Here is a 13,927-nt window from a genome sequence, read left to right as displayed (position 1 = left end):
TGAAGACACTCTTGGGGGGAGCAGAAGTGGCGACTGGAGGGAGGTGGCCCGGGTGGAGTGGGAGAAGGGCGGGACAGGGAGGAGGGAGAGGAGGGGTGGGCTTCAGCTCTGGTGCGTCTGGCCTCAGTCCAGTGCGTCAACAGTGCGGAGCAGCAGCAGCAGCAGCAGCAGCAGCAGCAGCAGCAGCCTCTCTCAGGATTTCTGCCTCCGGAGCTGCGCTCTCAATGAAGCTTAGTGTTCGGCGGCTGTGATCGCTTCGCCATGAGCTGCCTGGATGTGATGTACCAAGTGTTCGCTCCTCAGCCGTACTTCAGCTCCTACAGCCCCTACCACCACCAGGTACGATCGGCTTCCTCTACAACTTCACACAACTCTTGCTACAGAGACACCTCTCCGACACCACAGTGGAAACGGTGAAGTGGCGGCTGTAGCACAACGCCAGCGAGGCCTGGCGCCACTATCTAGCGGAGCAGTTACACTCACGCTAGAGCACCGCCGGGGCCTCCCATCTCAAGTACTAGAGACGGATGCACTGGTGTCAGAAGCTCGTGAGAGCAGATGTTTTTTTAAGAGTGAGGTCAAGTTGTTGTCAACTTCTTCCACACAGCTGGAGCTGGAAATCTAATTGGACTAAAACATAGCGGCAGAGTGCTTGGTCTTTTTGTGACTTAAAGTCGTGCTTCAAGAAGTGCAGGAACTGAGGCATGAGTTAGTCCAAGCTGGACGTTTTCTTCATCAGTTGTACCGGTTCAACTTCGCAGCACTAACGCAAAATGAAATAAACAATAGGAAACATAGTGGAATAAATTGTTACAAAATTCTTTTTATCTTTATCTCAGCAAACACTAGTACACCACCACTATCATCACACAGGCCACGGAGAACGGTCCGTCGTTGCTCGGCGCAAGCAAAGCAACCACTACGTCCTGAATGTTTTGTATTTTATGGTTGACGCGGGCGCTGAAAGGCTTGAGCTAAAAACCCAAGGCAAGCTGCAAAGTGGAAAGAGAAAAATCAGAAGTGAACAGAGGCAAAATAATTTTCTGAATTTTTGAAATGAATATAACTGATTCAACAATTTCCAATCCTCATCTGCGGATGTACTAAAAGTGTCGTTCCGAGACAACACACTCACAGTACTGTGAAGCCAGAGGTTTGATCAAGCGCAGGGTTCCCAACATGTCACCACAGTCATTTCTGAACATTCCTCCGCGGGGTGGTCTAATTAAAGCCCAGGTTTGCGGCTCGTCGGTCGTAATGGTGTCGCGTGCGGCCGCCGCCGCACCACCACGCAACCAGCCGAAATATGGCATTAGCGCGTGTGAGAGCGAGGTTTTCGTGGCTGAGGATTCCGTTTCTCACTCACTTGAAAAGCTCTGGGTCAACGTCCAGGAATATTTCACATCGTGTCAGAACTCACGTAAAGAGCCCCCAGGATTAGCAGCCGCCCCACCGGCCCTGACTCAACTCCCCATCATGAGTCATGTTTATCCCATGTTTTACATCCAGTCACATGTTCTGCAGTCACAGTCTTTGGAGCCTTAAGGACTCTGCGACAAAGGACTGACCAAACGCACAAACTCTGACGGGAGTTTTTTTCAATTAAACTTCTCATCCTAAAGCTTATCATCTGTTTAGCATGAAGTCAGCCAAGATTTTGATTATGATCCAAACAGTTTCACCTCCTCATCAGCAGAACGATGAATGAAAAAGGTGTATTGGGATTTGGAGGCGGGAGGTGGAAGACTTCAAGCCCAGTCTGCATCGTTCCTCAGGTCACTATGAATGTCTCCATTCATAGACAGGGGGACACATTTCTTCACACTACTCATAAAAACAACAGAATAGATGGGAAACATACGCGCCACGATCCAGTGAAGCTCATTTTCGTGACACTTCCTGTCTTCAACATCAACTTTCCATCGAATCCTCAAAGGGAATTTTGGCATTTTTGAATCTTAAAAACTACTGGAGTGAAGACTACATTTTGAAGCTCCACTTCTAATTATTACGCGCATGTCGTTATTATTTATACGGCCAAGAAGTTGAACCTAAATAGACTTGACGTCAAAGGTCAGTGTGCGTGTGAAAGCTACCACACAAAAATAGTCACCGTGTCTGCCTGCCTCCCGTCTAGAAACTGGCCTTGTATTCTAAAATGCAAGACCCCCAGGACAGCAGCAGCAGCAGCAGCAGCCGCCGGCTGGGCCCCCCGGGGCCTCCCGCCATAAAAGAGGAGGACAAGGAGCTGCCGCCCGGGGCCGAGTACCTGAGCTCCCGCTGCGTCCTCTTCACGTACTTCCAGGGCGACATCAGCGCGGTGGTGGACGAGCACTTCAGCCGCGCGCTCAGCCAGGCGACGGCGTGCCCCCCCTCCACCAGCCACAAGGCCGTAAGAGGTGTGTGTGCGCATGAGTGTGTGTGTGAGCCGCCGCTGAAATCCTTCCAAGGTCTGAATGAATTAGCAAAGTCAAAGGTCCCATTTAAGGGAGCAAATCATCCGAGGTTCATTCCAGCTGAGAATTCTGACTCCAAAGCCCCTCAGGTGCAGACGGTGTGACACCACATTACAATCTCCGCGTTTACCTTTCACATAGGGCATGTTCAGGAACCGCCACCTCTGCGTGTTCGGAGGCGGTTTTAAGACTGGACAGAGTGTTCATGTCTCAGCGTAAAATGCTTTGAGAAATACACCGAGGACCAAACTACACTTAAACCTTGAGAAGGATTCATGCAACTGACCGGAGATATGAAATCTAAAAGGCTTCTGCTTTGGTGTTGCTCCCGCTCAAAGGCGCCGCACCAAAAAACGAGGCTGAGCGGGACAGGACGTTGTCTGCTTATAAAGAGAGCAGGAGCAGGAGCGGGTCACAGATCCCTCCACATCTTTCTTCATTTCAAAACAATGCGCATTTGCGTCCACATTTTTCTCAAATTTTATTTGAGTAGCACGCAACCTCACTTAAAACACTTCAGCACTAAAAAGCTGAATTTCATGCAGTCTGCATGGTTCATGGGCTGGCGACAGCATGCGCGAAGCTCGGAACGTGATCTCACCTGAGGACGTGATGCAGAGCTGGTGAGGAGGGAACAGCTCTGGAAAAGGATCACAGTCTGAGCTAAAGGCATTAAACGTGTCACATTATTCATGGACAGGCATATAAAGCTTTTCATGGACATAAATAGCACATCAATTGTTCAGGAGGAAGTTCCTGAAACAAAGGAAAATAAATGTCTGTCATAAAAGATGGAGTGATCACATGCCTTCAAATACCTGTGAAAGACTCCAGGGAGAAAGAGTCCGCCGCACACTTGGTCGGAGGTCCACCTCGCCCTCCCTCTCCAAACAAGCCGCTACAGAAGGCTTTCCTGAGAATGATTTCACACCTTTGATTTGATCAAATAAAAGGTGATCCTCGGCCGGGCCAGTCGCGCCGCGCCGCGCCGCGCGCCCTTGAGCAACAGACCAAAAACCAAATGCGCTACTTTCAGCGCCCTTCTTCTCAAAGACTTATGAGTGGTCAGAGCGAGGCGTGCGGCACTTTGGGAGGCCAGCGCTCAGGGAACCTTTGAGAGTAGAAAGGTGCCGAGCGGCGGCTTCCATCTGCTCCGTCTGAATCTGCATCTGATGCTCTTCTGTGACATCGAACACGCACTCGCCTCAGTGACTTTTCCAAAACACACAAGTTGACTTTGAGTGAAGGCGAACTGGCTTGATGATAGCGGGGCAGCGGAGCCCTGACAGCTCGGCTTCAGTTTGGTAAAACAAGATTCACTTAAAAGCTGAATATGGCTTCAGTGCAAGACACTTGATCTCCAGATGTATTCTCCGACGGCCAGGGATCAGTCAAAGACAGGAACAAAATGCCTCCCTCACACTAAAGAGGTGGATGGGACTGCGCAGGTCTCATCCTCATGTCTGTCTTTGCAGACGGACCATTCCCGATGAGCCAAAGAAGTTTCCCTCCGTCCTTCTGGAACAGCTCGTACCAGCCGTCCTCCTCCTTCGGCAGCGCCCTGTCGGCGCCCCACTCAGACATCTCTTTTTCCGGGGACCCGTACTCTCCGTCCTCCCTGCACAGCCACCTCCACCAGCCCAGCCCGGACTCCTGGCACCCACCCCATCACCACCCCCACCACCACCACCCGTACTCGCTCGGTAGCCAGGGCTCGGCCTACTCGCGGCCGGGGATGCACGAGATGTACGGCGCTGCTTTTGACCCACGATACAGCTCGCTGCTGATGCCGTCGGTGCGCTCGCATCACCGGCTCACCGCCGGCAGCTCGGTACCCGGGTCCAGCACTTCGCCGTGTGACATTGGGGGGAAAGGGGAGTCTGGGACGGGGTCGGCCTGGAGCGGGACGTTTACCGGAGCAGGAGCCGAATTAGGACTCAATATGGACACAGGTAAGGCGACAACTCAAATAACCTGGAGCATGCACTCATTTACTTCAACCAAGCAGAGACCGAGTCGAACGTTTGCCTGTAGCCAGCCCACCGACACGAACTGTTATGCCCCATGATTAAAAGGTGTGAAAAGCAGAATTGTTGCGTTTCCCCAGACCAACGTACCACCCGTGGTTTTGGGCCACGTGTCAATGTGTGCTTTCAACAGCAGCTGTCATCTTCCTGTCCTGCAGCCATTCCTCCTGACCCTGCTCGGCACTTGCTAATCTCTTGTTTCCTGCTTCTTTTCTTTCCCTTTCTTCGCTGTGCTCTCAGGTCTGCAAGCACAAGATAAAACCAAGGACTTGTACTGGTTTTAGAGACCCCCCCCCCTCCCTTTCCTCTCCTCCTTGAAGCCTCTTTCCTACTGACTGAGACACTAGCTATTGGAGCGGTAACACCTTCTGGTCTGCTTGCAGCTCTGTGCTACGGCGGATTGCGCAGCACCGGCAGCAGCAGCGCGGCCCTGTGCTGAGTTGAAAAAAAAAAGAAAAACCCATTGCGGGGACAAAGCATGTCTTGAAGAGATATTTTGACGGCTGCGGACAAAGGAGTCTTGGGCTGCTGGAGCAGGCAGGGAAGACATTCCTGATGTAAAAGAGTCTGAGGGACAGAGACACATGTTCAGTCAGACGAGCTTCTGGCCACGCTGAGCCAACTGGACTGCAGGCGCCGGCGCTGTTGTGGCTGGAGGAGGCCTGGGTCCCGGCCACTCACAACTGTATGTATGTAAATAGACGTGAACAGATCCCAGTGTGTTTGTGCTGTAGACTGATGCTCGCCACTCACAGACCGACGTGTGAAAAAACAAGCAAAGAAAAAAGAGCTGGCCATGACTTGTTGGTTACCAAGAGAGGTTTTGACTTCCACTGACGTCGCATCGGTATTTACAGTATTTATTATTTGTCCATCCACAAACCTCGCCAACAGCTCTTTATTCAGCCAGTCTCCAGCTGCCTGTGAAGGGCTGCCACCTTCCCACACAAAGGGCTGGAGAACAGGGTCTGTGTCGAGCCACGGCGAAGGATGGCCGGAGAGGCCTTACTCTTAAGCTCCTCTCGCTGACCGAACATCATCGGCACGCAAACACGACCTGATTGAAGGTTACGCTGACAAAAATGTCAGTTACCGAAATGTTACTTCAGGGGAGACCTTTGCCAAAAAGAAGCATTGCCTAGTGGGGTGAAAGAGGAAAACAACGTCCCTACAGCTGCAACTTCCTTTGTGGAGTGGTGGATTCATTCAGGGGGAAAACACTCCATCTGTTTGCCATCTCGTCTTCGGCACAGCCTTCCGCAGAAGACATGATATGTGAGGATCTCCACCTCCTTGGTTCTCAGTTCCATTCAGAGGGAAGACAGCGTTTGTGACATCGCCAGAGTCCATTCTTTTGTTTGCATTCTTGCACCGTTCGACGGAATCTCGTTAAGAGGTGTGTGTGTGTGCAGCCATTCCATTCACGTGGTCACGTCGGCGTGACCCAAACTCTCAGCTTTCCACTGATTGGGATGAGTTTTTTTTCAAGTCAGCATGACTATGTTAACAAAACAAATGTGGACTTATCGCCCAGAGAAGGGCACAGGCAGAGGAGGCGTCGCTGATGAATGAGGAGAACTATTTGAAGCCACTTGACTCTTTTCTCTCCCGACTCCCATGCAGCTGTCAACGACAACTGCTCCTCAACTCTGAGCGCACGCACGCACGCACGCACACGCACACGCACACACACAGACAAACAGACACGCCACGCAGCGCGTCGAGCGGGCCGTTACTTTATAAAGGGCACATTTGGAGGGGCTGAGTCCAGCCCTGCTGGGACAACTGCTATGAAATAAGGGAAGGCAACACACACAGTCAACAATGTCTGCCAACTGCCAAGAAGCAAAAGCCTGGGCGCACGTGAGGATGAGCATTTGTTGAGTGCCAAAACACACCTGTGGAAGAGTAACTCAAGCTTGCCGCTCGCTCTCCCAATCCACCAAGTTATTTTCATATTCCGAGCGTGAAGCAGCTTCGACCCCCTCACATCCACCCGGAAGCTGTGGAGAGTCCAGTATGAGACTGGAATGTGACCCAGTCACAATGATTCTCAATCTAATGCATCTTTATCCATGTCAAGAAACACAGACAAAAGTACACATGCTTCAGCGCTCCTCGCTCCCGTGGCCATGCCGTGCATCGATCCTGGGAAGGAAAGCAAAGCAGCCTTCAGGCCACCTCAAACGAGTTGGCGGCCGGATTATGGCCTCAGGGTTGACTCCTAGTCAAAAGGTAACACTCATATACGGAGCACACAACTCCACACAGACCCAGGTTCAAACCTGTTTGTTTCATTCTTACTGAGTGACGTTTCCTCCAAAACTCCATGAAAAGGATTGTGAGATCATTGAGATGGTTAACTCACTGGCTTTTTGCTTTTCTTGGAGACTCAATCAATAAAAACGGAAAAAAAAGATTTGTCAAAAGAAATGGAACTTTGGTTAACATCTGAAGTTTGGTCTAATTTGTCAAGAATTCCCCCCATTCATCGGCGCTGAAATGATCAATGATCCTAAAAGCTTGCAGAAAGCCATTTGAATCTTCCAAAGACCTTCCTCCTCATTGTTGGTGTGAGCCGCGGCGGCGAAACAGCAGCTCCAGCATTCATCCAAATCAATAACTGCATCTTTCCAGGCTGCAAAAAAAGAGCTTTTATGCTCCTCAATCGCTCTTCGCTGGGGAATCTGAACGACAAGGCTGCCGCTTTGAACAAGATTGTTGTTTTTGCTTTTTTAAAAATAATTAAAGTCGAAAGATTAAGCAGTCAAGGTCCTTCCTGAGTGTGTGTGTGTGTGTGTGTGTGTGTGTGTGTGAGCGAGCGAGCGAGGGTGTGTGCGCACGCTTCTCATTGGAGAGAAACTGTGAGCGAGGAACACAGAGCAAACTGCGGTGAAACACCCCCAGCGTGCACCAGCCCCCCTCCACACCAAGCCTGCGCCCCTCTCTCCATCCACTGGTCACAGGTCCAGCCAAACAAAACCTCAAGTGGGAGAGGCACACGTTGATTTCTTTATCCAGAAAGTCACAATTTATGAGCTGGATGAGGGATGCATTCACTCAAACTGCAATATCAGATTAGCCAATGGATAATGTGCTTTCATTTGACCGAGGTGGTTCTTGCCTCAGGGAGCAAAGGGAACCCGCCAGATACGTTCCAGACCCACAAACATACGGTCCACCTGCGGGACGTAACGCCGCGACAACGGGGGGAGCGGGAGGACGGAGGAGGAGCGGAACACCGGCCACCCAAACATCCTCTGTCACACAACTTCAATAAGACAGCACTGTCCACCCATGGACCCGCATGTCAGCTTATCTGCTCTCTTCTTTCTCAGTCGCCCTCGTCCACTCATGGTTGACCTCATGACCTCTGGTGGAGGGATTCATATGTGGACAAATAGGTCCGTTTGAGGGGGCACCAGCACCATTAGCATGGCTGCTGAAGAACATCCAGGAGATGTGGCCTGCTTCTCAGATGGCGTGAGATTTCAGGGCGGAGCAAGACAGCTGTGGATTAATATCAGCGTCTGGCGGCGGCGATGGCGGATGGAAAGGTGCCAAAATTCTCCTCTTTCTGCCTGAAACTATTTGTTCCACACAAAACCGGCGGGAGGAAAGGAAACAAGAGCTTGTTTTCACAGAGCCTGGCGAGGGGACTGCGCGCCGCCGCAGATGAGCGAGCGCCGCTAATTGCGTGGAGGAGAGCGCGAGGTGAAGGACGCGGGCGGCTCGCTAGTCACCACACAAAAGACCCGCAGCACATTCATTCATGGCATGATTCAACTTCACACAGTGATGATGGAAGTATTCTGCTGATATTGAGGGACTCTTTTCCAGAGGAGGAATCCACGGGACAGAGGCAGGAACGTAGCATCAGTCTCAAAGGAGGGGGGGGGACCCTGGACCAGCAGGTGAAGGTGAACGCCTCAAAGAAGAAGGACCGAGAACAGCACCACTGGCAGGAAGAAAAGGTAGCACAAGTAGTTGTGTGGGGCTGAAACCCAGCCTGCAGCCTTCTTGGGTCCAGACCCGGGGGGGTTGGTGCCAGCAAGAGAGCCACTTTAGCGCAGCTTCACTCAACTCTACGGCTAATTCCTCTGCACACGCTGCGCTCACATGTGCCGCACATGAAGAGCACACACGCTCCAGACACTTGAACGAAAGCAGTGGCTGTGGCTCGCTCGCACGTGCCTTCACACCTTCACGGCTGCCGCTGCTCCAGAGCTACTGCAGCAAGAACCGCCCAGGAGACAGGAACCAACGGAGATACAAAGTCACTTCTCAATTGAGTCGCCACGAACTTCAAGCAAAAATGCCCAAATCAAAATGTCACATTCAATTTTCCCTGTTTGACATCATTTCCCTTCAGTTTGGATGTTTCTTGAGACATTCTTGAGGTGTTATGTCACTCCAGAGACGAGTGTGAGACGAGATGTTTGGGACCTCACGGTCTACACGCTGTAGACCAGATCACCTCTGCACCCTTCATTCTCCTCATACATCTGAAGCCGTGACAATCCCTGGCATGACCAAGTCTATCTCTACAGGTCGATGGCTGAGGACAGGAAACAGAGGAGTGGAGTTGAGGGAGCAGGGGAGGGCTTCAGCTTTGTTTTGGTTTCCTGGGACATGTGCTGACTGACTGGCTTCTCACACTCACCGGGATGGTTCCACTTCACAGACATGAGGCAAGTTCAGACCTGAGCAGCGCTGACCACCTGAGGTTCGCGGAGCTGCTTAGAGCCGGAGGGGCTCATCCTTGGACTGGCTGGGGTCCCATTACGCCGCGGGATCGGTTCTTCTGCCCTCATCTTTAAATCATGCCTTTGACGCGCCTTGTGGTGAGAGTACGGTCGTCATGAGCAGATCTGACCTCACTATGTGTCTGACATGCCACAGAGGCCAAGGCAAAGGCCCTTCTTCTTGTACCTGACAGCCATCCCGGCGCTGCGCTGTGATCTCTGCCGAGCCGATCGGGTTTCTTATACCTCCACCTCTGTTTACAGGAGGCACGGAGCGGAACGGCCTCTAACAATGGAGAGTGAAGCCTCGTCCCAGACATTTCCGGAGAGGCTCCTGCGAGAACAAAGGCGATGGAGTGATGGACAGAAGGTGGTAAACAACCTGACAAAAGTGGTAGAGAGGACATTCACCCAACAATATAGTCCGACACCAACGTGTCACAGAGCAGCAGTGATGAGTCTGTGGTTACCTTCAAACACCTCCCAGGTTCCCACTGCTCCATTCACGCACCTCTACCAACTGGCCCTTCTCCAGCAGGACGATGCAAAACACAGCCAAGAATGTGGGGTTATTTTGACGACTGGCTTGTTGCAGGGCAGAACAGCAATAGCAAGAAAGACTCACCCCAGGTTAGCTAGAAGGAGCAGGAAAAACAAGGCCACATCACGGTCGACAAGGTGCGGCGCGCGTGAACGCTAATCTACGCCCGAACATCTTCTGTCCCGCCGTCCCGCTCACTTGGTCTGGAGAAAGAGGTGCACCACACCGTGCCATGACACGATGAGCAGCGAGAACGTGTGGGCGAGCCACCGAGGTCAGGAGATCAGGTGGAGTCTTTCCACACACACACACACACACACACACACACACACACACACACACACACAGCCACCAAGCTGGTCCAACGCACAACTTTGCCTTGTTTTTAAGGCTGATGCGCCGCTAACGTGACCACACACCTTCACGACAGACTGACGGAGTCATGCTTGTCAGACGAGCTAACGGACCTAACGGAGCTAACGGACCTAACGGAGCTAACAGAGCTAACGGAGCTAACAGAGCTAACAGAGCTAACGGAGCTAACGGACCTAACGGAGCTAACAGAGCTAACGGAGCTAACAGAGCTAACAGAGCTAACGGACCTAACAGATCTAACAGAGCTAACGGAGCTAACAGAGCTAACGGACCTAACGGAGCTAACAGAGCTAACGGAGCTAACGGAGCTAACAGAGCTAACGGAGCTAACAGAGCTAACGGACCTAACGGAGCTAACGGACCTAACGGAGCTAACAGAGCTAACGGAGCTAACAGAGCTAACAGAGCTAACGGACCTAACAGATCTAACAGAGCTAACGGAGCTAACGGAGCTAACAGAGCTAACGGACCTAACAGAGCTAATGGACCTAACGGAGCTAACGGAGCTAACAGAGCTAACGGACCTAACAGAGCTAAGAATGTTGAAGATTGTTCTGGAAATTCACCAAACTAGAATAAAACCATGCAAAGAGATTGTGATCACATCAAAACAGCTATTTAAGATGAATAAATAATTCACTTTCATCACATATTTTTGCCGTATTGTTCGTCCCTTTCTGGAGATATTTTGAAACACGTACATTTTCTGCGATGTGTTTCCAAACATCTCCAAACATCCGAGTGTCAGAAGCTCCAGTTGTTGACAAACCCGAGGGTTTTCTGCAGGAGCTTTTTTCCCAATGAGCGAAGCGTATCGTGGCTTAAAAAGGTTGGGAAAACACTGCTGACCTCCGCTTTCTTTCTTTCTCACGTGTTTTGTGTGTTCTTTTTAAAAAGTCACACACGTTCAGACGTTTGCTTTCGTCATGACGTTACTTCGATTCTGCGTAAGAAGTACACTGCTAACTTCCTGGACCAGAGCATCATGGCTAATGGTCCGTCAACACACTGTAAAGTAACGTGGCAAAAGCATAGCGAGAACCATGGCTTTATTCAATGAGTGATGCAAAACAATACTCTTTTGCTGACATGTCTTTTCAAGTGTTTGTACGGTGCGATGTTAGGCTATGTAAAAGAAGACCACGGCTCAAAAGCTGCGACCAGGACAGCCAAGCCAGAGACACACAAGCTTGAGATGAGCCGACAGCTTGTCACACCCACAGATGCAGGCCGACGAGGTGTGGCTGCCAGAACCTGCCAGGACCAGACGGACCTGGACAGGTAACAGGAGACGACCCCCGCCCCACTTCCTGCTGCAGTGTCACAAGCGGGAGCCGCCACCACGAGCCTGGGGCTGTGTGTGTGTGTGTGTGTTCTTAATGGAGCACTAAGTGAGCAGAGGGGGAGAGCAGGAGTGAGGTGTGAAGACGAGGGCTGGACAGGTGAGCCACGGCTGCCGCTGCAGGGGAGACGAGAGGGTCCAGGGGGATCTGGGCTCTTCTTGAAAACCTGCTGGAAGGTTCAAGAGCAGATCATCTCTCCTTTCAAGTGGAGAGGAGCACATGAGGTTGAGGATCCTTCAGGCCAACCTCCCAACACTCTCCAAACATCCTCCCGCCGATGTTTTCTTCCTCATTCCTTCTGATGTTGGACACAAATGTTTGCTCTTCACCTCTTTATTCTGAGTTCAAAGGCGGAATTGATTGATATCTTCGGCACAGTGGCCCACTGAAGGAAGGCAGTGGGCGGGGGGGGGGGTGAATGAGTGAGGGACGGAGGAGGCGTGTGTCGAGCGGGCAGCTCAGAAGCAAGTGTGGGAGGAAAATACTATTGCCATGAAGTTGCATGTAACAGGAATATTTGCTGAGTCGACTCATTTGTATAATCAAAAATAAACTCACTGTAGTGACATAGATAAAAAAAGGTTTTTTTCTTAATTATTATTATTATTATCAACAACGTTGTTGTATAAAAGTGTTTGTGGTGCACAAATAGAAATCTACTCCTACAGGTGAATAAAGCCACACTTGTATTGATCCTGTGAATACACAGCAATCCTGCGCCGCATGGTTCTTCATTGGTCACCTCGAAATACAAAAGGACTTGACTGATTTCTCAATATATTCTGGGAGGTAAGTCAGGGGCTGCACAAGGGAGGCAGGAGGAAGCAGAGTTAGACGGGCGGACACTGAAGAAGGGAGGCGAGCGAAGGTAAGTGGAAGTCGTCGAGGGAGTGAGGAGGCCCAGAAGGAGCTCAGGTGGACGGGGGGTGGGGGGAGGCAGTCGTGCTTGGTGAACACATCTGGAGAGCATGGCGTGACACTCGACCGTCATCCCAGCGGACCATGCTCACAGAAGAGCCGGCCCTCTCCAGCGCCGGGTGGAGCCGCGCCAGGACTGTGGGAGAACAGGTGGACATAGTTCCTGTCAGGCCGGGGAGATTGATGGCACGGCGGGGCAGCGAGCGGCCCGCGGTGTTCGCTTACAGCCGTGCAGCCACAGAGACAGCTGGAGCCGCGACGCCGGGCTCTGCTGCGCCGCCGCTTGGAGGTACATTGTCTTACTTTCTGCGCTCAACTCAAACTGCAGATGTGACGGCGCGGGGAGGAGACGGAGACAATTCCGGCATCGCCCCGACAGACAGGAATCCTGGAACCTCCCATGATTTATCTTCTGGATGATGGATGGACGACGCTGCTCATCATGTGACCTCCAGGGCTCAACTGAGCTGCTCCGCCTCTGACATGGGTGACATGAACACAGAAGACACAGAATTCCTTAAAAGCAGGAATGAACATATCACAAATAACAGCCACCAAATGGATTTGTTGTCTTCATGAGAATCATTTCAACAGTGGTCCTGAGGAAGGAAAGTCTTCCTCCATGTAAAAAAGATTAGGATTACAGATACACTCAAAATGATTCGTACCCTTGCTCATTCTTTTTTTTATTTTGTGATGAAATGAATGATTTTTTTTGTGTTGGCCAACAAAAATACAACATTTCTTTAAAACATTTGTTTCTGGGGTATTTTATTTCTGGCGCCCCCAAAAATGGCATGTTGAAAATGATTCATTCCCCTGACAATCTTTCAACAAGAATCTGGTCATTTTTGTCTAGTACTCACTTCAAGAACATTGTTGGCCAAATGAACAGTATAAAAAGGGGGAAAGTGTTCAGGTCATTCCTAATTTCTGCTCATCACGGTCAAGAAGAAGGAGCTCAGCGAGGACCTGCGTCAGCGTCTCGTTCGTAGCCACGGCCCTGTTTCAAGCGTCCAGAGCATCGTCAACAAGTACAAGAGGTTCAACACCCTTAAAAACCTCAGGGGCCGTGGACGGAAGCGCAAGGTGTCCCCCAAACTTGGGAGGAAAATCTGGCGGGAGGTCAACACCAACCCACAGAAGGCCCTCATGGAAACACTTGACCAGACGCTCCACCCTTGACGTAAACCTCGGAAGACACCGCTGCTCAGTGAGAAGCATCTTTTGTGAACCTCATCTGAAGCAAGATCCCAGCTTTTGGTCAACTATCCTGTGGTCCGATGAGACAAAGTTGGAGTCATTGGGCCGTATGGACGCTCAGTATGTCTGGAGGAAGAAGGGAGAAGCCTGTCGGCCAAAGACCACTGGGCCTACTGTCAAGTGTGGTGGTGGAAGCATAATGTTATGGGCATGTTTCTCCTCCAGTGGCGCAGGGAATCACGTCAAGGTCCAAGGAACCATGACAAAGGAGGATGACATCAGGATACTGGATGAAAATGTCAAGGCATCCGCTGTGAAA

At 51.2% G+C, this 13,927-nt stretch overlaps 1 protein-coding gene across 1 annotated transcript; it reads left to right on the top strand.

Moving 5' to 3' along the window:
- The first annotated feature begins 242 nt into the window (after positions 1–242).
- vgll2a (vestigial-like family member 2a) lies at positions 243–11,009 on the top strand. The gene is made up of 3 exons (XM_053881077.1): positions 243–339; positions 2,138–2,399; positions 10,660–11,009. The coding sequence occupies exons 1-3, from the start codon at positions 262–264 to the stop codon at positions 10,716–10,718; spliced, it is 399 nt and encodes a 132-aa protein (XP_053737052.1). The 5' UTR covers positions 243–261; the 3' UTR covers positions 10,719–11,009.
- The last annotated feature ends 2,918 nt before the right edge of the window (positions 11,010–13,927 follow it).

Source organism: Synchiropus splendidus, chromosome 12 (assembly GCF_027744825.2).
Source record: "Synchiropus splendidus isolate RoL2022-P1 chromosome 12, RoL_Sspl_1.0, whole genome shotgun sequence".
In the NCBI taxonomy this organism is placed as follows: Eukaryota; Metazoa; Chordata; class Actinopteri; order Syngnathiformes; family Callionymidae; genus Synchiropus; species Synchiropus splendidus.
This window is presented reverse-complemented; position numbering and strand designations above follow the sequence as displayed.

Bases quoted from the DNA above. Each gene is read 5' to 3' on its own strand.
- vgll2a (XM_053881077.1), top strand. From the start codon at position 262: ATGAGCTGCCTGGATGTGATGTACCAAGTGTTCGCTCCTCAGCCGTAC. The intron at 340-2,137 runs GTACGATCGGCT...CCTCCCGTCTAG, and splicing joins ACAGCCCCTACCACCACCAG to AAACTGGCCTTGTATTCTAA. The intron at 2,400-10,659 runs GTGTGTGTGCGC...GAGCTAACAGAG, and splicing joins CAGCCACAAGGCCGTAAGAG to CTAACGGACCTAACAGAGCT.